We start from the raw sequence: 27,743 nt of genomic DNA on the forward strand, positions 1-27,743 counted from the left end.
GTTCAAATAAAATCAAAGCTGGTAAAGAGCACACTGGGTTCCTGTTAATCTGACATTCATATTTTATGGATATCAGGAATTAAACATTAAATTATTGATTTAGTCCGGGCTTACAGTGACCGTTTATTCATGCATCATATGAAAAAAATGTGTATAGCTTCACAGACTGAAAAGGATTTATTTGAGAGAAAAACAAAATAAGCTGAATACAAATTTGAGGTATTTCAGGATTAATACAAATTATACACCAAAAAGGAAAATAGGTAAGAAATGAGCAGTACAAAATGTTGCAGATATAATCATAGCTCTGAGAAACAGTGGAAATGTTATGAAAATCAGACAGTGGAAAAAAAAGAAGAAAATCTAATGTCAAGTCCTGACATGGTCAGTAAACATGTCTAGCGTTTCGGGCAGATGTGCTGATTCATTGTAAACACTGATTCCCATCACAGTTACAAATAAGCTCATCACTGCCTATCAGCAGTTTCAGAATTCCTACACATTTATAAAACTGATGAACTGGCAAACAAACAAAACAAAGGGGCAATTTTATAGAGATGCTCAAATGTCTTTTCCTCATATTATGCATGTAAATTATACCACATCCAAATTATTCCTTTTTTTTGTAGCTTTAAATATAATTTAAATCGCTATGTTGCCTTTTAACAATAACATCTGGGCAAATGTCCATGCATCGAGCCCTCACTCATGTCAGGAAGACAGATGCCCCGGTGCAGGGCTTTTGGCAAGGACACTCATGACATCCGCTTTCCATTCAGGCTGACATCTGAGGTCATTATCTTCTGGAAAAACTTACTGCCCTCGGAAAGGAGCAACGATGTTATGTTCTCTCAAGTACTTACAGGAGGTTTGACTCAATGGGGTCAATAAATATCTCATTTACAACTTATTTTCCTTTCTTGGCCATTGCCATAAGTGGGTAGCCCTGCGATCCCAAAACAGTATATGGGCTCACCTCAATGATATTTTTGCTATTAAAATGCTTTCCTGGGTAAATCAATAATACTTATAACAGAAGTTGAAGTAATTTTAAAGATTGATGGCATTCTGAGGACAAAATTTCTCGATAAAAGGCAACGCTGATAGCAAAATCAATGGCTCATTAGTGTAGGCGCAAACCGGGCCGAATGCCGTCACATCATCTTGGGTGACAACTTAATGGGCCAAAATATCTGGGTGTTGATGTCCTGTTTGGTCCCAGCATATTTGTTTGCTGCGGCTGCAATTTATGATGCGTGCAATTATCTAGTAACTCAAACGTTGCAAATATTTAGCCAGCACATAAAGCAGAAGCACCGCTGACAGTAAATATCTTGGAAAAACTGGGGATTCTGGGTCCACTCTGAGCTCAGGATCTGATGCAAAATGTTATCATTTTAAGAGGTTTGAAAAATTAAAAAAAAAAAAAAAAGCACTTAAAGTATGATTTTATAGACACATATTTCTCAAATTTTACTTGTAAACATCAACCAGTTGCATTGTTTAATGCCTTTTTTGAATAGGTTTTTTGTGAGACAGCAGGTAGCAAACACACAATGGCCCAGATATGGCACATTTGTGTATCTGTCATATTTTTTTTTTGCCAAGGGCTTTACAAATAATTCATAGACCTATTCCCTACTGGAGAGGGATGTAAATAAACCATAGTGAGCAAAGATATATGTATATATAATATTTGATCCCAAATTGTTTTAGATATCTTATAAATGAAATGTGTAGGAAACTTGGGAAGAAAATAAAACAATTATATTGCAGGCCAATATTGTCATGTTAGCCAGCTTCACAACTACAAAAATTGCCACCACATACCAAAGTCAGGTTTGCTTTGGTGTTTCTGATAAATACTGTATAACTTCTAGAACATTCAAAAGAAAGTAACATTCCCATTACAGGAGGTCAGCAGAGGCGTGTCCTAGATTAGACAGATAGATCCTCTGATTGGCTCAGGAGGAGAGAAAATGACCCTGATTAAACGGTTAAACATCACCCGGAGCTCCCAAGGCGTTACATTCGGGTTCCAGGTGGGGCCCTTCCAAACAGCCCAGTCGCTGTTGTCCTGTTTACCGTGTTCTTGCTCGCCCTGAACAGACTAAGAGACAAGGCGTTTCTTTTCTCTCGCCCCCCCCCCGGCCTCAGATGTAAACAGGTTACAAAGTGGGTCGAACACCCAAGCTTCTTCAGGAGAAGAAAGAAAGGAAGAAAGAAAAGGTGCTTCTGGGAGACCCTCTCTTCACAGCGAGGAAAGGAAGTCTTTCAAGCTCCCCGGCTTGCTGCCCTGCTTTTCCTCTCTTGTTAGGATCTTGCTCAGACGCCCCATCCAACCCTTTGCTTTGGAGGGAGTCTTGGAAGACGAGCCCGGGGCGGCAGGGGAGGAAGAGGTGGACGACCTGGAGGTGGAGCAAACAGATGGGAGAAGGAAGACTAAATTAGGGCTTGCGATAATTATACATTGGATATGTTCAATAAGTGTAGTATTGCAGTGTATAAATCCAATTTATTTATGTCCTGCAGGATGTCTGAACAGAATTGTTCTGTAGAGTCACAATTGTGCATCTTGTCTGAAAAATGCCAGAGTTCTTAAAGGGCGCCTGCGGCGGCAACTCACCTCGGCGTATGGGCAGGTGTCTTGTCTTTGCTGGGAGTCTTGGAGGATCTGCCGGCTGACTGGGGTGTCTTCGGCCTGCCAGCTCTCCCCGGTGTGCCGTGCGTCTTGGCAAGTGTCGCTATAAACTCTCTATTCATCCCTTTATGTCTGGAAGTCTTATTGCAAGTGTGGCAGGTGGCCATCTGGGAGGCAGAGAAGAGAAAGGAACGTATTCATTAATACTGAAGAGGCTGCATCTATATTCCTCTCATACATAATCGAGTTCTGAGGTGCAGGTACACCAGGATTCCCCATTGGTATACTTGCAAAAAGAAAGAAAATCTAGCAGGTTTTCTTAAGTTCCTTGAAAATACTCATCAATAATAACCTGTGCTGCTGGATGTGGGACAATTAAGAGCTATAAAACACCTCTGGGCACATTCTGGTCTATGTTTTTGGTTTAAAAGAAGGTGAATTTAGGTTGGTTAAAACTTAAAAAAAAGGCAAAAAAAAAATTAGCTGTCCATCCATTACAAAACGGCCACACGACCTACATTAATCTAAATATCAATGTCTAAATGATGGGTCCGTAGATAAAAAATAGTGATCAGAACTCGCACATATAAAAAAATTGAAGTGAAATGTTTATATCAGCCGACATAAACAATAACTGATATAACCGTGAAAGATAAACATGAACATGTGATGTGATAAAATCCTGAAATCAAAACAGTCATGAACCCCGGTATTTCCACAGCTGGAGGACTTTCTGCTCAACAACGAGTTTGTTGTGACGTCCTCTGGACATCGATTGCAAGCGGGGAAAGGCTCCTGGGATGCATTGTGAGCAACTCGCCGGTATTGTGTTGGGAAAGAGGGAAGTAATGGGAAACGCTTGCATGGCTCAGTGTGACGCAGGGACCGCTGGTTCGCCCTCATAGCGTCGGGGGTCCGGGAAGCAAATCCTGACAGAAGGTGATTCATTTGGCAGCTGACACCATGACAAACATCCCATGGATAATTTTACCTTTCAGTGTCTGCGCAGATATGAAAATAGCTGGATTAGTTAAAAAAAGGCTGGTATCTTCAGCTGTGATGGCGCGGGGGGGGGGGTGTTGCTGAGCAGCTTCCTCTATTCATGGTTTCAGATGCTATTAAAGCTGCCGGCGACTTCGTGAGCTGGCGCTGGTGACTTTTACTGGGCCTCACTGACACATTTTAAACAACTGACATGGATTACACAAACAGAGATGACAAGACCTTAAACAGAGCAAACACTTGTGGAAGTTACAAGGTGCAACTGCCAGTTTATGAGACTCCCATGAGTGGAGACGAGGGCTGCGGGCCAAACACAGGCCCAGCTGCTTTTGCTGCAGAACGGCAAGGGAATAAGCGTATGGAAATAGTCGTGGATGGCTGCAAACTTCAAAACGTGTCACATTTGGCAGTTATGAAAGCACAATCAATGACATCCTGTCGTTTGAAAAACACATCTGCTATCCCGGGGTCTCTGTAGGTCGCTGGAAAATGAATCAACACGACATAATGCAATTTTTGAATCTAATCGAACCTCACAAGTGGTCTGAGGCCTTTAATATATCCATCTAAAAGTCACACAGTAATCATTTTAAACGTGTTTTCTCCATTAAAATATGCGTAATGAAAACATATAACTCCCAATATTATTGCAATCATCTCAAATTCACCATTAGTCAGAATGATCCACAAGCAGAGGGTTTTCAAAATTATGCAGCACAAAAAGCTAGATGCACCTCCAGTGGATTCGATATCAGAGTAAATTCTGCAGATGTTCAGCTTCAACCACTGCTTAGTATCACAACTAGGACACTGGTATCAAGATCATTTGGAGAGTTAATCACATGATCCAATAAGAGCGAAGCTCAAGATAAGTCACTCTGAGAATATTTAAAGTCACTCTAGAGAAGATTAAAACTGTTTTCCCAAGAAGGCTATCACATTAATGGCATATAAAAAGGGAAAAAATTAAATGCTATTCAGTGTAGAAAATGAATATCTTCAGCACTCTCACAAACTTTAAGTACTCCTAAACTAATCGGTGACAGTCCTGAATGCTGATGAGATGGAAGAACTCACCGACACAAAAGTAGCCATTTCAGATTCTGACAGGTGTCTGCCGCAGCGCGTGGAGAGTTTGGTTTCAACGCAGGAGGAGGACAGAGTTCCACTCTGGCTCTGTGTGTGTATGCTTGCGTTTGTGTTTACAACATGGGACAGCATGAGGGCTTTATAAAGACCAAGCCGGGGACTGACCCACCCATCTTTACTTCAGGGGTGTGGCTCAAAGTGGGCCTGGCCTATGCACTGCCAACGCAGCCCGTCCATTTGTGGGATTTCCAGCGCTCCCGTGGCGCTTTGGACAGGCTGCCTTCAAACCAGACACACAAACATGTTTCACACTGTGCTAGGAGGACTTTCTTTTCAACATGTGGAGCAAATATAAAAATTCCACAGTTCCAATGTGACAACAGAAATCAAAAAAATTGAACAAAAATAAAACAATATCTGATTTCAATAACAGATTAACAAGACATGTGGGACTTTTAAGTCAATGGCACCTGTTGTGTAGGCTTCATGTGACGGTAATACAATCAGCGAGGCTTATTTTTAATGTCATTAGTATATAAGCGTGGATGATAATAATATGTGTATACACACACATTACAAATACATTTTAAATGTTTTGGTTGCAGGTTCTATGACAGATTTTGGCATCAGTATTGGTCAGACTGGGTGTTTTTCTTTGGTGTTTTGCAGAAATAAAAAGTCATTCAGCAGACTTAAATCTAAAAAACCTTGACCTTCATTGTGACTCACAGCTGGACAAATTAAATTCCAATATCTGCAAATGCCTTTCTTCAAATTTCAGAATTGAATTGGGAATTACTGAATTGATTGCTTGTGGCTGTGTTGATCAACTCTACGGAGTAACTGAGATCATCTGAGCAAATAAGGATGTCTTCCTTCTACATTAGGCATGCTAGTTTTGGCATATTTGGAATGATGGTGTTTCATAATACAAGCACAATTAGGCGGTCACCGTACGCCCCGCGGGGCCGACCTCAGTGCTGTGCTTTCATGATAAACAAGCACTCGTCAGTTTATTTGAGGATATGCCCTGCAAAAACATTGAGAGGATAAACTGTGCGGTTGATTATTTTCATTACATGGTGAATCTTGACTGCAAAGGAGGAGAGATTCTGCGCTTCCTGGCGGAATCACTGTTGCCGAAAGCAACAGGCCTGACTCTCCAGCAATGAGCCGGCGAGGCTCATCTCTGGAGAAAACACTAATCGCCTAACACCTTCAGGTGGTTCACTGACTGGTTGTGTGTTTGTTTTTTATTTAAAATTCAGGGTTAGTCTCACAATGAACCTCATAGGACTGATTAGTAGGGATATGAGGGAGATATCTTCAGCAGCATCCAAGTCCAGAAAGGTCTAAAACATTAGCTTAAAAACCCTCGCACACCTCAGAGCACCGCAAAGCTAAAACCTCCAATGATTGCAATCACCGGGTAAACATGAAGCAGGCAACCCTGGAGGAGGAGTGGTGGTGATGATGAGGAGGACGACAAAGCAGCTACGGAGCGATTTTAATATATTGCGGGAGACTTTCACCGAAGAGAAGGCTGAGAATAAAAGGGATTTACGGCTTTTCTTTTTTCTTAAAGTTGAGCCAGAGCATGATATATTGGCAAATAATAAGCATACATGGAGAGAAATGGGTCCTAAGGCAGGCGGAGTAGCTGAGACGCTCAACAAGAGAATCATGGGTTCAAGTATGTCCACAGGCATAATGCTGAATACATAGCATTAACAGTGAACCTACTTCATGCCATTTTTTAACATAATGAGGCAGCGAAGAAAATCCATTACTGGAATTTTCTCGACTGTTTTCACATGTCAAGTGCTGTGACGAGCGGTTCGATCACGATCATCATACTCTTATTATTTCTGGCTTCCATTCTCTCGAGTTCCTCTTGGTGCGTGATTGATTGAAATGATTGCTGACTGGAACAAAAAACACGCATCATCGTTTTTGTTAGATGATATTGACTTGAAAAAATAACGCAATAAATGGAATTATCATCAAATTGAGAATGCTCCATGTTGAGCCAAAGTCGAACGGATAATCCCGATTGGGATACCATGTATACCTAACCGGGACGTACAAGAGATTTTACAGCATTACCTTGTGGCCTATATCCTTAATCCAAACACCCAGGCACGCTTATAAGTGGAAGTAGAGTATGCTGGGGAGATGTTTCTGTGCTAATATGATGCTCATGGATACTGTTTTGCCATGCAAATTCAGTCATTTTTTTTTTAATTAAGATGTATTTTACTTAATTAATCCCTTGCAGGAAATTCATTCTCTGCATTTAACCCATCATGGATGAACCACAAGCAGTTGGCTTGCCGTTTAGCAGCACCAGGGGAGCAGTTAAGGGTTCAGGGTCTTGCCCAACAACATTTCAACTCACTAGGAGCCAGGAATCTAACCAGGAATGTTTAGTTCCAAGGATAACCTACCCCTGCGCCACGCTGCCACCAAAATTGTGTCAATAAACAAGCCTTGTCCGTTTACTTTGCAATATCGATTCAGTAATTAATGTGATAGCCTCCACCTTAGAAAATAAGAATATGAGGTTTCCTCCTAAATGGCTCCAACATGGAATAGACAACTGGCAGCAGAGGAATGGTTATAGCTCAAATGACATTGTGGATATTATCCTGTTGTTCTCTTGTTCCCACTAGCGGTACCATCATCCTCAGCTGGCCTGCACTGAAGTCAAACTTTTTCCGGCTCTTACAAAAGAATTGAGCGTGCATCCGTGTGTGTGTATGTGTGTGTGTGTGTGTGTGTGTGTGTGTGTGTGTGGTGTGTGTGTCAGACCCAAAGCCATTATCAGATAAAAATATGACGTGTCAGAGGAGAGTGAGGTTGTTGATGATAACGTCTGAGAATCTATCATCACGTGGACCAGTTTAATTTACGCTAATCCTGGGACATGTAGTGTATGTGCTCTGAGGGACACACGTGAGTCCGTGGCACCGGGAGGACAGATTTGATTTCCTCTACTTGAGCTGCTGATTCTGGCAGCACATGGGCTGACACGGTGGCCAATCAAGCATATGGCGATGGCGACACGGCGGCACTCGAGGTTAGGACAAGGATAAACAGCTACCTCTGCCCAGCTGGGAAAGTATTTGACCATAATTGGGCAGTGGTTTCTCATGATAAAGCATTTAAAAGTTAATCTTTGCTCTTTTGATGATAAAAATTCACATTGAAGTCAGATGGAGATAGTTGCAATATACCATGCAAGAAAAGTAAAGACATTTTATGCCTCCCTTTGTGTTACAGTATACTCTCACACTTCGGATGTTAGATGTGAAGTCCCAGGAAACACATGATCTTAAAGGCATACTTGCACACGTTTTAAAGGCCAAACAACAGAAACATTAATCACTCATTGATCAGTGGATCTTTTGGTCATTAGAAATTCAGTTATTTAAAGGAACATTAATCAGCCTCCTTCTTTGCCTTGCCACCAATTATCCGCTATAATCAAATCTAAAATGCAAATTGAGGACACGTGCGGATTTAAAAGGACAAGCAGGCGGTTATTTCTGTGAGGAGAGAATCAGTCTCTTGCATATTTAACTTAGCCAGAACACAGTGCCACTCTGAGACGCGAGTTACTGGGACAGACTTGGGATGTGCCCTTTGTACGAAGGAAAAAAAAAAAAAAAACAACTGAGTGAAACATGCAGTACTTCAGTTCTGACAAACTGCGTGCAAGCGTCACATGCATGACAATTTTGCATTTGTATTGCATTGTATTACGCTGGATAAATGGAAACAAGTTAACAAATGGTGACACAGCTGTATTAGGAGAGGCATCCAAAGAGCGCACTGTCTACGGGAGGCCCTGCAGCGAAATCTGTCCAGATTTATGTCGCAAAAATGTCCTTTACTCACTCTGAGGCAAATTAGAGGTGCTATCTGTCTTTGAAATGAGACTCCTAGCATTGTGTGGTCTGCCTGTAACGACATAATTGTTATGAATTGGAAGATACTTCAAACTGCTCAGGCTGAGCAGCTGCTGGAAGAGTTATAATGCAATAGGAAAAGGGAAGGGATGCTGCCAAATAAGGGTACCTGGATGCAGGCCTGGAGGGATTGCTTGGATAGAATAGGGTCACATTGAGCTTCCTTGCAGACTATATCCAATACTGAAATTTAATTGGAAGAGATAAATGAAATAAAAATTTTCTCATGTGGACAAATTGTCATATGCTGCAAACGAAACATGTTAAAGTTTTTTGTTTTTTTTTCAATTTTTACAAAAGTGCAATCCTCAACTTCTCTCTTTCTGTTTGTTTCATGTGCTCTGTTACTCATCTCACAATCATGGGTGTGTATACTAATTTTGCACACAATAAATCTTTTTCCGCCTGGTTTGAACATCCCTCCCGTCCAGACAGCTGCTTCCCCTACCAGAATCCAACAAACCAGATAGGGGTCGTTGCTATGTGCTCTCTTGGCAACTGTAAGCACCAGTCAATACGCACCAGAGTCCCTCCCTATAGCTTTGCATTTTTACCGGAGGTCTCATGGGACCTTCAAGCAACTGCTGCTGCTCATCCCCCTTCTTTCCTTCTGTCCATGTGCCCTTGCTACCAAGTTCTGTTATTGTATTTATGTTTTGTTCTCAACTCCTCATGTGTCAAATGTTGACTAAAAATTATTTAAAGTACAAAAAGACTCAAATCTCATTTTCATAAAAATTTTTTCATTTAATGATCAGAACATTTGCAGGCAGGAGGAATTCAGCATAATTAATTTCATTTGTTACAATATTCATTTTGTTTGACTTCAGCCAATACTGACATACTACATAATTAAATTCTGCTGATCCCTTGACCATGTACTTCGTTTGAATTTTACACACTTTTCATGATTAAATACTGTGCGTGCAATCAGATACACCTTGCCCGCAGCTGCCATTAAACTCCCCTTTATAAAATTATTAAAACAGGAGTAAAATAACACCAATTTCTCTGTGTAAGTCATGGGTTGAAGATATTTCCTTCATACTGGCAAGCTACTAGTAAGCATTACCCTTAGAATATACCGACTCGATTTTTACAGATTTTTTTTAGTGTTATAGTATAAACGTGTCATAAAATCATGGAGTTATCGCACTCCAGCTCTGCCTGCAGTACAAGAATGTAAACGTTGCACAATTATTTGTGTCTGCTGACTTCCTGCCTGTATTTTGTCACACTAACATTTACTCTTTTAATTATCTTACCAAATATACACACCTGCAGTTAGAGATAACTGATGCACAGCCACAGGCTGTAGCTAAGAACGTGTCTAATTTGAATGTGAAAAGTTGCAAACGGACACGCGCACACGCACACAGACACACAAACAAAAATCAATTGTGAAGATGAAACCCTTCTATCTAATAATAACCCCTGGTCCGTAAATACCCCTCTTCCTGTCTTTCTGTGGCTCCCACCAAAGGTCAGCTTGGGTAGGATTCCTTTGACCTTGGAAGTACGATACCGCCCAGGAGGGGAGTCGGGCGAACTGTAAAGGCCTGATGCGAGCATGGTCTTGCAAGTGTCAAAAGTTGATTGCTGGACTTTTCAAAATGTCAGTGTTCGTGTGCTTGTTTTCAGCAGCTGCGCATCTGTGCCCGACGAGTGTGAAAGTCATTTGAACCACATCAATACTACCCAATAAAGCCCCAAAGCCAGAGAGGAGGCAGTTGGGCGATCAATACCAGGCAAGCCGTGTAAACTTTCCTCTGACCGCTGCACGCGCCTGTGATGATGTGGTAGGCCTCTTAGTCACACTGCCTGCAGGGAGGCTGCCGGGCAAATTCACAGACACCCAGTCTGCATGCAGAGATGATCATTCTGTCATTTCAAAAAGATAGTGCATGATTATCTAGCTGCGCTCTGTGGTGGGTGATACTAATAGAAACCTGGAGGATAGCATCATATCTGCCAGATGCGAGAGCTAATTAGGATCTGGGTAAGCAAACTAATAATGAAAGCTTTCACACACTCACTCTGTCTAAAATATTTCAATAAATCCCCCCTCATGCAAAGTGTAAGTCTCGTTGACATTCTGAATTTTCTTTAGGGGAGTCATATTTGCTGGGTCATGCCCTATTGGATTATTCGTAAAAGATTTGGCCCCACAACCAGAAATGGCAAGGTGACTAGTCCTCCCATTCCCTGTCACTTTATGTAGGACAGATTTGTGTGGATCAGATATACCGATTAGTATGAAAGAATTTCCCTGCTTAGAGTGGCTGGAAGACAAATTGGCAAGTTTAACGAAACCTGAGATTCAACTTGCGTTGGTGGGGAGAGAGCCAAGGTCACCTGATTGGAAAAAAAAAGACACAGGCACCAGGGGTAGGAGATCCTGGCCCAGGGGGGAAGAAATAGAGATCACGAGAGGACACGCCATAGTCCAACTTAAATTGCAAGACGACAAGGGGCCTGATACTATGACCCCTTCAGGCAATAAGCACTGCATATACCGGGTGACGGGAGTCAGCACTTGAAACATGTCCAGGTATGACGTCTAAGCACACACAAGATATCTGAAAAGGCACTGAATTTATTGATCCAAATATAAAGCCTTAAACTTAATTTTGTCTTAGGGCCCTTAAGGGCTATATTTTGTAGCGTCATTGTAAAACTGGGTTGAATCTGCTGGAACACTGGACAGAGTACCATCCACCTTAGTTTGGTTGCCCGACACAAATGTCTCACATGCTTTATTATTTTTCTTTATAATGAACCCAAACTTTATCCCAACAAGGACTATTGATAGCTTTGTGCTCTCCATGACAACTTCCTCCAGGGATCAATAAACTTGGGTGTATTTCTGATATTACTGCAAAATTATGAACAAAATAGAAAATCTGCAAGACTGACAACTTTTTTTTGCCTCTTTCCCTTAGGACAACCCTCCTACACCTGTCCAGTACAGCTGGGTGGAGCAATAGCTGTCAAAGATTGTTTATATATAGATATATATATATATCTATATATAAATAAAATTGTCAACAGTGAGAAGACCTAAGAGAAAACTGAAGACCAAAGATTGAAGACCTAAGAGAAGATTTATGGATGTAGTGAAAGAGGACATGAAGTTAGCTGATGTGAGAGAAGGGGAAACTGAGAATCGGGTTTGATGGAGGAAGATAATTCTCTAAGATAATTTCCCTGAAGGGAAAAGCAGAAGGTAAACGAATAATTGTCAACAGTGAATTATGATGCAGGAAAAGAATAGAATGTTAATGCAAGATGCATCTGACTAACATGGATGTACAAATGTCCATCCTGAATGTGGAGGAGGAGTCTGTCTCTGAGGCACGTGAGGCCTTGAACAGATGAAGAAAAATTCCATGAATGCAACTTCATGGTGACGGGATCAGTTACAGCGGGGATTGACTGCATTTGCTGTCACGGATGACTGTCAACTTCTGAACACCCTCCTCTGGAATCGTAAAGTTCCAGGGTTGACTTTTAATAGTTGCGAAGAACTGACATGAAGTCTGCTGTTGCAGCGGAGCATCAGGTTCATGGCATCTCATAGGCCAGGATATGAGCACAATGACAGTAGGGAACAGTAGCTGCATTTGCTCAATTTTATTGTGTGTGTATCCTTGTTGTGCAGGGTGCGGTGGTATACCAATGTATACAAACATAATTTCACAGTCTACATTCAACATGAATCATTGTCTTGTACATCTTTGACAAGCCTTCACAAACTGTTTTCATTCTCATTATTAATTTTTGATGACAGAGTTTTATAAAACCGGTAAGCCAATTCTGATTAAGATCCTACAAATCATAAAGATACATAAAAAAAAAAAATCCCAACCTCGAAATCTGCAATAAACTCGCTGAAGCAGCAATCAGCTTCCTAGAAATATGAAAGAAGCCAGGACATTTGACATACCTCATGCAACACTTCGTAAGAACTTACAAGCATAGCAGAAATGAGTAAAAAGCCAAATTGGTCTGCCAAAACGTATTTTATCTTTAAGAAAAGATGGGATTTAAGAAAAAAAAAAAAGATGCATCATTTTCTGGTGTTTGTACATGGGAATTTTAAGTTACACATATGCCGTACCTTAATATATATATCAATAGGGGATAGTGATGTTTAAACACAAAAAAGATAGTTTTCCACATCACTCTGCTGTACTTGTATTTTCCAAAGACCAGTGCCCTGCAGAGTGGCGGCCCCTGCCTTTGCTTGGCCTCTTGCTCTTTGTGTGAACTGACATACTGTAAATACTTTTCTAAAAGTGAAAACATGAGGCACGTGTGAGTGTTTTCGTGTCCCTTCAAGCCACCTTAGTTTGTATCTACAGCACAAGGCCACAGCCGCTTCACATTCCCCTCCTGGCCCCGACTGCCCCCCCGACACGTCTGTCTCTTGTCATCCTGTCACTTGCTGCCAACCATCGAGGTGCCAGACGCCCTGTGGAGATTTTCTGGTCCCTGTTGAGTGCTGAGAGGTAAAGCTACAGCACAGACATCTTGGTCTCATCTCATCTCTGGCAACATCAGTCGGGTAAAAAAAACAAATGTGTCTGTCAGTGGGATGCTGTGAGGAGATGGCTAAGAATCACAGGAGAGAGGAGAAATGAGAGTAAAGCGGGGGGCAGCAGCACGGGCAGGCCAGATAGATGAGTTGTGGTAAAAATGCAATAGAGAAGGAACTGGAGAGGAAAAAAAGGAGAGGAAAAGATGAGAGGTGGTCAGTGAGGTCAAGGAGTGGTTACATAAATTGCAAAGGAAAGGCAGAACTTGTTTCAAGCTGGGATGGGGCCTTCTGGGAAAAAGGAAACATTTCTCATCCACAACGTCCTGTCACTTTGTTGTTGTCTTTTTCCCATGTAGGGCCATATATCAGCATTTTCAGTGAATTGCGATGTCAGTGCATGACAGCCAATGTGCCGCTTGGAAAACAGACACCCCACTGCTCAGGTAGCAGGTGGACTCGCCTTCTATACCAAAAGCAAAATGCTGCATTTAGGCAGCAGGCATAAATCCAACCTTGCGTACACTCACAAGTATATTGCCAAAAAAAAAAAAAAAAAAAGGAAAGGTTAACCTTTTCTTGTGACAAACAACTGTGCTGGAAAGTATAAATATGGGCTCTATGAGGGAATGCGGATCTACAGAGGAAAAGAAGGCAGCATCCTCTGCACCATTTAAGGTTTCTCTTGTGAGACTTGCAATCCAATTCATTTCCATCCCCATTGCTAGATAATCTGAGTTGTATGCATAAACATACCATGAAGATACAGCTTCAGAGGAAGGGGGAGAACATCACATGCCGACGTCCACCCTGATGGTGTCATGTAAAACGGTGCCTCAGGAAAGAGCAGTACGGTGTGAAATGAAGGGGATTTACACCCGGGAGTCGACATACCCCACACCACTGAGGTGTAAGAGTGAATGTGTGTGGGTGTGCGTGCATCTGCTGCCCACGTGTTTGTCTGACTCATGTTTTTATGCATGTAAACAATTTGCCTAAAGTTGAATGCATACATTTGGGAGACCTACAAGAACAATGCACAGAAGACAGCATTCTGCACAGCTGAGACTTTAGGAATGAATTGAAACTGAACAAATTCAATATCATCAGTTGGATATGGGGTCAATAAAACACATTTTGGCGGATCAATACTTGAACTTGAATTCAATTTGCTGACAGTATTTGTTATTCGATCTCATAAAGATCTCTACCATTATAATGTGGGAATGTGACCTGACTGCCATGACAAATGAATTTCCCTCTGGAATTAATAAACTCAGTATATCTATGTGAGCCAGTTTTTTCGAAGCGCGAAATTTTTCCAACATGCATTTGTCAGTTTTGAAAAGAATCCAGCATGATTTAGGTTCTGAAAATGTAATTTGACTGTATAAAAGAACTTCAAACAGATGTGCGGAATCTCCATTCCCGTTGTGACAGATGCGAGGTCACACAGAACACAGAAGTGAGGATGAGTCTGCAAATCCGGGCGGCTAGTTTCAAGCGAGTGTGACACTGTGGTCTTCACTCAATTTTCCATTTCTCTCATGGAAATAACACACACGGCGGTATGCAGGGCAGAATGTTGTGTCCACGGTGATATATCAAGTTCAGCATGCAGAAAATATTCCATTAACACGAGGAGACGCGAGAAACCAACTGTAATGAAGCTGCACGGTCACGCCACTCTATTCGTGTTTCTGAATAGAGCTTTCCTCCAGAAAGAAGGCGTAATAAAATGACACGTTACAGCAGCAGCAGCTTTCTTTAAGGAGACTAGTGGCTGCTAATCTCTTTATTCAGGCCCCTATACACCCCCCCCCCCCCACACACACCCCCCGTGTCACGCTTGTTGTGTGGATGTGCCGAAGACAGGATGGCAAAGAAAGGAACGCCGTCTACACCCCTCTTATCTCACCGTGCTGCGTTTTAAGGGTATCTGCTTATTCAGTCAACCTGCTCTCCGGCACAAAAAGCTGCCGTCTTGCATATCTGGCTAGATTTATCGTCCTTTAAAGACCGACTGCGTGACAAGAAAGTGACCGTGAAAACGGGAGGCCAAAAATACTTTTAAAGTCGGAAATATTGTTTTGCCGTGAAATCGCAGTATGACCATATTCAGATGTGACAAACCCACTTGGCAAGGAGGGAGGAGAACGGCGGCGTCTTTAATGGACAACACAGCTGGACTTGTGGTTGTCGGAAAGGGATCAAGGCAAACGGGAATTATGCAAAAAGAAAAAAAAGAAGCCTCTATTTGCAGATAAGAATGTTCATCTACCAGATGTTTGACTATGTGATGCACAATACCACCCCCTGCTAACACAATCAACTAACACAGTATATCATCATTGGAGGAGAACCAGTCTGCTCTGTGCTTTAAACGGCTTTGTGTTAAAAATCTGGGCGGGTGGGAAATATATGTATGATCATTGATTGTCAGTCTGAACACACTGATTTTTTTTTTATGAAACAGGCTAACCAGGTTTTTGTTACTGCCTTCACCCTTTTCAAAAAGTTGCACAATCCACTTTCTTCCAACCTCTTTATCTGACCTTCACCGCAGATCAGAGGGTAGCATATAGCCACTGCTGCAGAGAAAATTTCATGTGAGATGACAACTTTCTCTCCTGCTGCACTTCATTTAACTTCGGCTGCTCACCTGTGTTATCCGTCCACTTTCTCCACCCTCCCCATCGTTTCATCTTTCTTGTTTTGCCCTCTGGAGTTTTTTGTCCTCCATGCATTCCAATGATTTCTTATTTATTTTTTTCTTTTTGAATATTTCTTATTCCTGCTCTGCCTCTTCCAGCCTGAGCATCAACAAATATAGAGTGGAGAGTAGGTTCAGAGTGACTGGAGCAGTCAATACCTGCATACTAAATAAACCCCTGCAAATTTTAATGAGGCCGCGGTGCTTCAACTAAAGCATCTCTTCATTAGCCTGACGTCAGATCACCAAAGGGGGTCTCTGGCAGTTCTTCCCTCACTGCTCTGATGAAGGGGGAAAATGACCTTATTGACATTACCTCCAATAGTTTATGCATCTAAATTGGCTCATCAGTACATAGTGTGTGTGGCGGCCAAAATAAGCCTCCCATAGGCAAAAAAGCCCATTAAATCAACATGGAACTGCAAAGTTGATAAACACCACTGTAACAGATTTACACCTGTTAAGGGTTAGTCAAGACAGTTAATTACACGGCGGTGTAAGACGCCCCCTGGGCTCCAGGTGTTTGGCGTGATATTTTTTTTCATCTTTGTATGTGTGAGCCTCACCAGAACTGATTTGGACCTCTGGAAGCGTTGCATCAGTTTGTTCTGCGCCAGACTGAGTCGCTTGCCCATGGCCCTTCTACGCAGGACGCTCTGAATCCTCACCGATGGACGCAGCTTAGGCCGTAGCCGCACCCGGTGGTTGTCTGGCTCCAGCCACTGATAGCAGTGGAGACACACCACGTTGTTTTGCAGATGACTTTGGTTTGGGGATTCTGTGAAGAGGACAAAGGGAGACTACTAGTGAGGTTTCTACACATACAAACCAGCGGAGCCAAATAAGGTGTGGTTTATGAGTTTTCTGATATAACATTATATTGAATTATTAGCTGAGTTTTTAAGCTACTCTGGTTTCAATAGCTTTCCCAAAACTGTAAAATCATATAAAAATCTTGCAAAGTGTAAATTTCCTTTTTTTTGGATACGTCAGCATTATTAAGGGCTTTGTGGGTCAGTTTAATTTCCATCAACAATAATTTTTGATTGGATGTTTTCACATTTTTGAGAAAATTCTACTCTCAAAATGACTCCCCAAAATCTGACAGACTGAAATAAGGAATAAATAATTAAAAAAAAAAAAAAAAAAAAAAAACAGAAAAACAACCACATACCCAAGTAATTGAAAAGTGCATCAACAAAAAAAAAAATCTCCCTAAACAGTGGCAACAAATTCAAAGTCCTACACAAACGCTCTTATTTTGAAAAGTACTGAAGGACAGAAGATGTTTCAAAATGAAGAAATTCAAGCAAACATTGTTTCCATGAAATGCTGATAGACCTTTTCGTGCGCACATTTGGAGTCATGGCTCCCAATCGCTTCTACTATGGGCATCAGATTAAGAGTCCCATAGTTGGTTCATCGACCAGTTACACCTGGCTAAAGCAGAAATGGGACAGCTGTTCTCTACTAAAAATGTAAATTTTGATTAAAATAAATGTTTTCATACAAAGAACAGGTTTCTATTATCTTTGCCCTGCAACATTCTGTTTAAAATCTCCTGAAGCTAGACATTGTGATGTCAAGTCAAGGGACTAATCCATGTATTAGCAGAAAAGCTTGAACAGCGTAACTAAGTAGCACCACTAACTATGGATTGGGCTGGCACGAGTGTGTTTTTGTGTGTGTGCATGGCTGTGAGAGCTTGTGAATTCCCGGCAAACAGTCTGCTGAAGACAGCTGGCTGACTCATCAGTGTGTTTGGCTGTGGGTTTAGAGAGATTTATCAACCTTGACATGCCGGTGACAATGTTCTACTTACTATTGCTTTTTGCTCTTTGTGGCAATAACTTTCAAGGGCGTCACTGATTAAACCCGGGCTGAATCGTGCCAAAAACACGCAGGGAAAGTAAAAGACGCCTCTCCGCCCCCCGCCCCATCCCTCAACTCACCATTAGCTTTAGAATGCTGCCGCCTGGGGAAGAGAGAAAAGGCAGGAGATCAGATTATTTCAATCAGTAAACTGCTTTGGTAAAACAAAAAAATAGGCTTAAAATTAGTGAGATTAGTGCAAATGAATTATTAAATTTAATGACAAAAGTACAGTTACATATGGACAGTTCTGCATGGTTACACTTGAAGGTACCTTCCCTTGTAAACAAATGATGCGAGCTAGCCGGATAAGGGAGTACCAAAGCCATGATTTATATTCAAAGACAAATTGTATACACGGATGATTTAGCCAGAATTTTAGTCTCTCTAATCCTTTTATAGTCGAGTAACTTACAACATGATACTGTTAAACAATCAGCTGGATGGGACACCATTCAGTATCTAAATGTCATCAATTCAACATCAGAGAGACATTGAAATCCAGCATTGCAGTCAAAACCCTGGGAATACAGGCCACAAAACTTAAAAAAAGGGACATATTTTGCGGAAATTAGCATTTGGATGTTTTGAAGTTTGACATTTCAGAACCGACACTCAACAAACAATGAGGGTTGCCAGCTGGGAAAGTAGATACATTATCATAAAATACTTAGATGGAATATTGAGCTGTAAAGTTTTACATCAGCCCATGTATACCTTAATATATTTCAGTGAGAGGTGGACACCAGCTGAAAAACCAACTGACTGAACTGATTGGTCAAGTTTAATCGTTATTGATAAATGCAGTGTGTATGGCCGAAACTCTTCCTCTGGGACTGTCGAGTGCATGATGTGACCTCAGTGTGGCACAGATAGCTCTTTGGGACGCGATGTGCACGATGAGTCATCGCGGTTGTGTGTGTGTGGGGGGGGTGTGTGTGTCTATATTCATCCATCAATAATAAACACAGATTGGAAAAAAATAATAATTGACTAATCATTTATGGGGAAGCCTGGTGGTAACATTGTTTATAAGATACAATCAACAGAACAAAATGTTTACAGCCTGTAAAGCCCATTACAAGAGGGAGGACGTGCTGATATACCAGCAGGTCTTGTCAAACAATGCAGGGCGTCTCTCCAGTCTATTTCACTGCTGCTGCCACAGGACTCCCTTTGCGACTGCTGAGCTGCTTCCAACTTTGGAACCCTCACAATGAAATATCTGCGATAACATTTTAACTAATTCCTCAGCTAACTCCCACTAAAATTAGCTCTGAGGACAGAATCGATGAAGACAATGTTTGTGGCTTGCAGCACGTGCGGTGGGGAGACACGGCAGAGCAGACGACTGTTTATAGAAAGGAGGAGCTGGAGGTCGACTTTAATCTGGAGCTGACCCACTAGCGGCTGCCGTGGCGTCTGACAGTGACAGTGTGTTTGCGCCCTCAGCTTGCACTTTCAATCATCCCCATATCTGAGAGTTGCACTGTGGAGCCGGACGGGGCTGGCTGCGACCGAACGTGTCGGGACAGGGAAAGATTTGCCACGTATCTCATATCGCTCATCCCCTTGATCCCCCCAATTTAATAATCGGTGGCGGGATTAAGCAGTCGGTTTATTTAGAGGCGCTGTCAAATAATGTTGGAAATGAAAAGTAACTGGATGGTGCCAGCGTGATGATTGAGACGCGGAGAGGAAGACTAATAATAACTCGGATTTTGAACAATTCCTAAAACACTTTTGTCAGGCATTAAGAAAACAGTTTTCATCATTCTGAGCACCAATGAAAGTCTTTCCAGTTTGTAATGCATTTCCGATGATCACTTGACACTGCTGGCAGATTTCAGCAGCATTAGATTAGACATTCTTTTATTTCTCAGATATAAAAGAGCAAATCCCGTCAAGAGAAGCATTCAGAGAGAGCCTGAACGGACTCCTGATGATTGCGAGTCGAGTGCAGGGAAGCGGGATTCTCAGGGAATTTTGTTTTTCCACAATCTCCCTTCCCGCTGTGACCCTGATGATTCAGCTCTGGGAAACAGTACACTGTACAGTTCTCCCACCGCTCTAATCTTATTAACATACTTGTCATGCATCTCCTTTTAAGTGCACACTTAGTTGTGGTGATGAACACCAAAGATATTGCTCTACGCCCGGAATGCTGACAAGTGGAAGATGCTATCAACAGGGGGTGGAGGGGGTGGGATTGTGTGGAGCCTTTTAATGTTTAATGGAATAATGTAATTAGGTTGAAAACCGCTGGCTGAGGCAAAGTGCACAAAATGAAAGGCATTATGAACATTTTATTGCTGCCATCGGGGAACGCAGTGCTACTGGAGGCATGTGTTGTTTATGGTAATAACATAGATATTTAGACATAGCGGTCTGGCTGAGGTGGACTTGCGGTTAGTGCAACACTCCAGACATTCTATTTTTCCGCAATGGAGATTTGCAGTGTCCCATCTTTCAGGATGGAGGTCAGCGGGTGCCTCCCAGTCTAGGCCTTGGCTGTCACTCCTGGGGAGTGAGGCCAGACAGAAAGCAGTTTGAGGAGAGAGGACAGGGAGCAGCGGATGCAGGAGAGAGGGTAAAAGAGCCTTAAAAAAAAGTTGGGATTGACAAGGACACAAATTAAAGGCTGCTGCTGACAGAAGCAAAGGGGAGTGACAATCAAGTTTGAGATGGATGAGTGTCCACGGATTAGGGGTGCACAATATTGAGGGAAACGAACATGGCGGTACTATTTTTCAGCAATCTACAGGGCAACATGGAGAAATATGGGAACTGATGCAGCAAATTATAAAAAATAAACAATATGAACAGTTATCCTATGGGGTCTATCCTCTAAGAAAACACATCCCCATCCAGAACACATCTTAGACTTGGTTTTCGGTATCATGTTGCGACCCTGACGAAAAATTTAAACTGACGGCACATTTTCTCTAAGTGGAGGAAGCTGGTGGGTCTGTTTTGGATGAAGGTCAAACCCTCACCAGAGAACATTTGCGAACCGATTCAACATTGCCTGTCCGAGAACCCTTAAATCAGAAATTGAGATTAGTCATGGAAAACGAGAACGGCTATGAGTTTTCCCCCTTTGGTGTCAAGCTGCAAGAATGCATCACCATGACATGCTTCCGTTGTATCCCCATTTGACATCGCCTGTCCTGTGATGTGAATTTTGTACTGGCCAAGAAGTTGTGCAGATTCTCAAAGATGAATTCTGTGGCACTAAAAATAAGTGACATTTTAATGTTCACTAATGGTCCATGGGGAGTGAGGAAGGCTGACAGTCGGCATCTGGGTCAGATGTTTGGGCTAGAGAAGACCCTGACCCTGAAGTTGAAATCACATTTTTGGGGTGCTTGCTTCTCAGTACCGACAAGTGGAAAATCACAAAATTCACTTTACTATAGTATAATGATTGGAAATTCAACTCTACATTTATTCATCAAAAAGCTCTAAAAGCCATACCACTGATTTGACTCATTTGAATATAAATTATCGATTTACTAATTCTGAAAAAAAAAAGAAACGTAATTTTTTTTTTCCAGATAGCAACCTGCATATTGTGAGGTGATTTCTAACAAATGTATAAGAAAGTATCAACAAATGGTTAGCACATTTATAGATTCTTTCAAAGTAATCACTTGATTGTTTCTTTTTTGTTATATCTTGACGGTTTTGCGGATAATTCTTGTCGCAATTTTCAAATCAAAATTTTAAAACTTAGATTCAACACATTTTTTTGGCATACCTGTATTTTATACACCAGGTAAGATTTAGAAAGAATACTAGGGTGGTTTGGTACTTTGGCCACTGAAGTGAAAAAAAAAAAGCGCAGCCATTAAACAGTAAGGAAATAACCTTTTTTTTCCCTCAAATGCAAGACATTAACATGTTTTAAGAGCCACATGTAACCTATTTATTGACAGTTTATAGATTAAAGAAAGAGTCATGAGAAAAAAAAACCCTATTATCTGATAAATTATTCAACAACAGAAACAATTTAGAACAAATAGTTGAGACCACACTTTGCTTTTATTATTATCTGCTCGGCTTAGTCCTCTACTGACCTATCTGAGTTCCAACAAGACTCGCTGATTGGATTGTCGTTAATATGCTGCCTCAATAAAGATAAGGGGGGAAAAGAGGAAAAAGAATTGATCAAATGGAGATCTAAAGCACAATGGACTACTTGAAAGTAGTGACATTATGACATTGCTTGTGGAGCTGGCAATGGAGCATTTTGGTTCAGTTAGAACATTCAGTCATCTGCACTTTGCAGATACCCAGCTCAGATTATGGCCTTCCTGAAAAATGGCTTCCCTTGTCGAGTCACGATGAAGTGATATAGAGCCAGTCCACATCCAAGGACAAAAACAGCCACCAAAAAAAAAAAAAAAAACACGCCTCATCAATGAACACACTCCTTCAAAACCACACCGCTACCCACAAAGAAGCAGGAGAAAAAAACAAAAGTCCAGATTGATTACTTTCTCTGGGGGATGCGAAAATTCAAACAGTGTCTGAGAAGCCAATTAAGAGCTTGTGGAAGCTGTTCACGGGTGACCTGAGGGACATCGCATCTCGCAAGTCAACCAGTGATGACCTCGGCACTTGGCTTTCTGCCGTGGACAAGTCAGGACTTCCCGGGAAATGGAGCATAATCTTGAGCTGCTAAGGTTTTGGGAAAGGGGTCATACCGGTGGTGCCGTGACTATGTCCGAGCAGAAGCAGATACCACATGTACTGGCATCAGCTCGAGCAAGCCTCAACATCCTGCAAAGTGCTCCACCTCTTTTGTTCATGCCGGAGAGAAGCCTCAACCTTGTCCAAAGGCCCAGGGAGGACTACTCTCAATAGCAAAAGACTGTCAGTTCCTGGTTGACTTAGGAAGACAGTTGAAGTTCCCGGAAACAATAAGATCAGTGACACTCAGGCCTGACATGGTTCTGGTGTCTGGTGTTGCTGGAACTGACTGTCGCCTGGGATGACAGGATGGAAGAGGCGCAAGTGAGAAAGAGGGCCAAATACATGCCTCAGATAGCAGAGTGTCAGAGGCAGGGGGGAGGCCCGCTGTGAACCTGTTGAAGTAGGCTGCAGGGACTTTGCAGGACATTCATTACACTGGGTCCTGGGACTCCTACAAATCCATGGGCAACAGAGACAACAATTGAGAGGGGTGATGTGTGGCACAGTTAACTACCTGGACACAGGTTGGGGCCTGATCATTCCAAGCCGGGTCGCCTGGAAGAGGGTGTCTGAGGACAAGACTCGAAACACCCAATAAAGCCAGGTCCTTCACTGACGATGCAACCGGATTGCACTTCGAGGTGCACAATTCAACTTACTAGACCCAACAGCAGTGTGAAGCGTGTTAAACTGTAACCCTGAGACAAACAAAACATTCAAAACACGCTCAGTCATCATCACCCAAACAGGAGGCAGTAACCCAATCTCAGGCAAGTATGCCGCGTAATGTGTGTGAGTAATAACACACACATGAAAATAAACACGCCTGTGACGCATGGTCGGGACCATAGCTGAAGTGGTTGAAGACATGGTAAACACCCCAGAGGAGCACAGAGACAGCTGTGGTTCATTAAGGCCAGAGAAATAACACACCAACCATGTTTGCCAGCTATTTTGGAAGAGGTTGAGAATGTTTTTTATTTCCCTTTCTGTTCACTGTACTGCGTAGGAAAACACAGTGAGCACTTTACCAAGCATTAATTTCTCTCCTAGGATGCCTCACATAATGACAATAATTCATACCGGCAATTACAGTTTCATCTTGTGTCAGCTCAGCCGATATCAGCCTTTCGCCCCATTTACCCGTATCAGCGAACAAATGAAATCTTTTCAGCTTATCAATTTAAACACAAAAGATATGATCAATATGATACATCTACGTTCAGAGCTGGACACCTAGGCTCCTTAAACAATGATATTTATCTCTGAAGTAGGTTGCAACGTCCGTGTCAGGTTGTTTAATGTAGACCATCTGATTTAGATACTGACATTGCAATTGTGTTTTATATAAGTAGTTTCAATGTAAAATCTTGTGCTTAAAAACATTTGAGTTATGAGAAACTGTATGATTTTGAAATGGCAAGTAAGTAAGTAATGGCATTAAGAAAGCGCGAAAACAGTGTTTTATAGGTCATATAGGTTTAGATTTTGCTGACAGTACTTAATATGTAAGGAATACATCTGATTCACCAATATTAGATTTGACAAATCTCAAATATTTGTATTGGTTCTAAAACTCCACCATTGTTCATAATCTCAGAGTTAAAGGCGGCCAAATGTTCCCTATAACCAGAGGACCTGGGAAACAGATCAATTGCTGTGGGCTCAACTGTCCTTGACTGTGGTTTCCCGACTAAAACCTTGTTGTTTTTTCTTCCATTCATGGTTTTACCCACAGATTTCTTGGCCATAGTGAGAATGAAACAAGAGGGAGGGACGCACAGACATGGCTGGATCCCAAATAGAACAACAAGCATGAGACACTGTTACATACATTCATTACAATTCAAAAGCAGAACTAAAAAAAAAGAAAAAAAGAAGAAAACACTCAGGCCTTATGCACAGACAGCTCACCTTGCAAGTGTACTTCCTCTATCCTCCACACATACACACACTCACTGAGGCTATGGTCAATATTTCAAACACTGCTTTCAGCTCTTCCCACATTATGACCATCACCACAGTATGGTGTCTGCCATGAGAAGGAAATGGAATCAGGTCCCATTACGGCACAAGCAACTAAACTAATTCCTGAAACTGTAGGTGATGAAGCAACTTGAAAACTTCTGCTAACTATGACTGTGTTTTATTCTAATAGGAGAGTGAATGACTTGACAACAGGCGGCTAATTAGATGAAAACAGCTGGTGTCTTGGGAATGGGTTCTACACAGTTTGAGTCTTTTTAAGAACCCCGCAGGGAATAGAAGAGAGGACGAAAGGCTGTCAGACTGAGGATTAGAAAGATTACACAACTGCATAAACTTGAAAAGCACACATTGTACATTTGAGTTAAGAGGCAAAACTGCCCCTCAAAAGTATTTGATCAGGCAAGAGCCTGACTGAGATACCTTATCATTCACTTACAGTGACGTTTCTGTCCAGTTGGTGGATATAAGCAGAGGCAATATAGACTTGAAATTGGGATAAATTATTTTACTGTCATCAATGCCATAAACCAATGTTTCGAAAAATGTAATTCTTTTTTGATAATTTCTTGTTTTTCAATTGGCTATTTTCAAAATGCTGACAAAATGCCATGAGTAACTGGCATTTTGTTACCAAAAATAAATCAAACCACAAGCCAAAATCTGCAAGAGAAAAAAAAGGGAGCATTTGTTTTAAATCAGCATAAGATTTCATTCCAAAAAGAAAAAAAAACAAAAGTAGCTGGAAAATTAACAACATTATAGTTTAACATTGATAATAAAATAAATGGAAATTAACCCTGCATTGCTAAAAAGGAATAAAGGTAGCTCAGTTTTCTTTTGTTTGCAAATGTCTCATTATATAAGTTGTAAAAGATCAGATTATTCATTCTAATAGCTGCTAAGCAATGCTTTCAGTAGCCTTTTAAGAACAGTTTAAAAATGTAATTTAATTTATGTGGCAGACTTCCCGTATAAAAAGAGATTGTGCAGTACGCTGATATGATAAAATGAGGCTCTGAATATTGTTATACTCATTTTCCATAATGTCATCCAGACAAAAATAGAACACCAAAAGCAACTGTCTTTTGGGTATTACAATTTAAAGCAGGAAACACTACAATTCTTTGCAAAACGACGGTGCCATGTCCACCAGCTTAAATGTACATCTCTTGGTCAGTATCATGAGCTTCCTCGCTGTCAACCAGCCTCTTTCTGTGGATGAACATAACCCTGCTGGCACCGTGCAACTGAACCCGAAGAGACGGCTGTCTGAGCTATCTCATCATGAAAAAAAAAAAACATCTGTCAGCTTTAATTCAAAGGCCCTGTTGTTTTTCATGGGGAAAAATAAAACAGAATATACCAACACTGATCAATAACTGACAGAACTTGGAGGATGAACGTTGTCAACTGAGGAAGCAATCTATAAAAGGAGCATGCGTCAGAAAAACAGACGCAGATCACTTTTTTTTTAGGAAAAGAAGAAGGAGAAGAAGAAAGATCTTTAAGACTTGCGGTGCAATTACCAACATTAATCATGGTAGGTTTTCTAAAGGCCAGCTATTGTCAAGTCCTAATTCTAAGAGTGATATTTGAACGCAGCAGAGGGACAGCACATTAGGCCATACTGAGATGGTCTGTACATGTACAGAGATAGTGAAGATCTAGGTAGAAGGACGCTGAAGCTGGAACTGACAGGCAGGAGGCCTAGAAGACGAACAGAGAGGAGATTCATGGATGGAGTGAGAGGACATGACGGGAGCTGGTGTGAGAGAAGAGGATGCAGAGAATTGAGCAAGATGATAGAAGATGATTTGCTGTGGGGGGCCCCTGAAGGGACCGTGGGAAGGAGAAAGAAAAAGGACTACTTTCATGTCTGTAAGTCACAATTTCTAGTGTTTTAGTTTATTGGAGAAAAAATTATGGTTCCTATTTAAAATACAGTGGACGCACACTTGCCTCAACATTTGTCCTATTCAGTTTAGCTTGACCAGTGTTCCTCAGAATCTTTATTATTTTCGACTTCTCAATGGCACATACCTGCGAATATTTGGATTTATCGTTTCTCAGTTTAGGAAACCTGAGCTCAAACGCACAGCTACCTACATGCTAATGCGGCTTCTACCGTTACTTGTTTCCCCCGTGCCCAGTTAGCCGTAAACCTGGTCGAGCTGTTCCACCTAGCGTCTAGCTGCTACCATTACGACCACTGCAGCTGTGGAAGTAAAACCTCCAAAGACGTCGGAATATGAGGCGTTGTTTCGTGTGTTTAGTTTGTGTTTCTTACAGGAGGTATCGTGACATCTCCGGGCAGCTTTTTCTGAACAGCAGGGAGGCGTCAAGAAGAAAGTTTGTCGAGACCACGGTGCTGAAGCTCTTCATTCTGTTTGACTTCGTCTTCGGATGACTCTGCGAAGTGACGTCTTCTGGAAACTTCTTCGGCACGGCGAATACGGGCGGTTTCAAGAAGACTAACTGTCACCCCGGAACAACAGTGAAGATAAATGACTGAAAAAAGGTTGCAAAAAAAAAGATAGACTGCAAACGCTGTCGTCGCTTTGCTAAAGCATGTGAAACAGAAGTCACGTTCGGTCGCAGGAGTGTGACGTCTTTGCCACTGCATTGTGGGAGATCGAGTATAGAGGCGCGATTCAGCTTTGCCTCACCTCCTGCATGATGTGATGCATTGTTCATTGTTTAGAACTGCTTGGGATCAGTAGAGGCTTTATGAAAATAAAAGATCATCGTGTTTGCTGTTGCATTTTCCTCTGCACTAAAGATGTCCTCATAAGAGGACATGTATGATGGTTAGCTTAGTGAATGTGATGATTCCAGTCACAGCAGTACTGCTTCATTGCACTTGGGTACAATTGAGTTTACTTGATTGACTCTCAATGTCCTAAAGCAGGTACTTCGTAAGTAGCAGCTTTGCACAAATTTAAAATAAAGTTTGCGTGCATATCAAAATAGAGGCGTTAAAAAGATTCAATCGATGTTTTTTAAAGAAAAAATGTTGTATTATGATTAATACCTGGTCACTTTTGTGTTTTCATCTACTGAGTTATACCATATTATGTTTAACATGAGGACTAACACTAATAATATATTACCTTTCAAACAATACAGTCAAACACAGGTGACAGTTATCAATCAAAAAATCGTAAATATGAAATAGCATTATAATAAGTGGGAAGGAGTCATGAGGTAACAAGAAAAAAATCTATTTCATAA

The 27,743-nt window shown here is 41.5% G+C and overlaps 1 protein-coding gene across 1 annotated transcript; it reads right to left on the minus strand.

Moving 5' to 3' along the window:
• Positions 1-158: 158 nt before the first annotated feature.
• On the minus strand, positions 159-27,079 carry rmp24 (ribonuclease MRP subunit p24). Its single transcript, XM_086177680.1, has 6 exons — positions 26,800-27,079; positions 17,906-17,928; positions 16,515-16,731; positions 16,113-16,119; positions 2,627-2,808; positions 159-2,408 (listed from the first exon to the last, which is right to left on the minus strand). The coding sequence occupies exons 1-6, from the start codon at positions 26,892-26,894 to the stop codon at positions 2,252-2,254; spliced, it is 681 nt and encodes a 226-aa protein (XP_086033806.1). The 5' UTR covers positions 26,895-27,079; the 3' UTR covers positions 159-2,251.
• Between the last annotated feature and the right edge of the window lie 664 nt (positions 27,080-27,743).

Source organism: Fistularia commersonii, chromosome 30 (genome assembly GCF_037954325.1).
Source record: "Fistularia commersonii isolate RoL2024-O1a breed Wild chromosome 30, RoL_Fcom_v1.0, whole genome shotgun sequence".
Classification (NCBI taxonomy): Eukaryota; Metazoa; Chordata; class Actinopteri; order Syngnathiformes; family Fistulariidae; genus Fistularia; species Fistularia commersonii.

Excerpts from the sequence above, each read along its gene's own strand:
- rmp24 (XM_086177680.1), bottom strand. The coding sequence starts at position 26,894 with ATGAAGAGCTTCAGCACCGTGGTCTCGACAAACTTTCTTCTTGACGCC. Across the intron at positions 17,929-26,799 it reads GAGATGTCACGATACCTCCT|GCGGCAGCATTCTAAAGCTA; the intron begins GTAAGAAACACA and ends TCTCTTCCCCAG. Across the intron at positions 16,732-17,905 it reads GCAGCATTCTAAAGCTAATG|AATCCCCAAACCAAAGTCAT; the intron begins GTGAGTTGAGGG and ends TCCTCTTCACAG.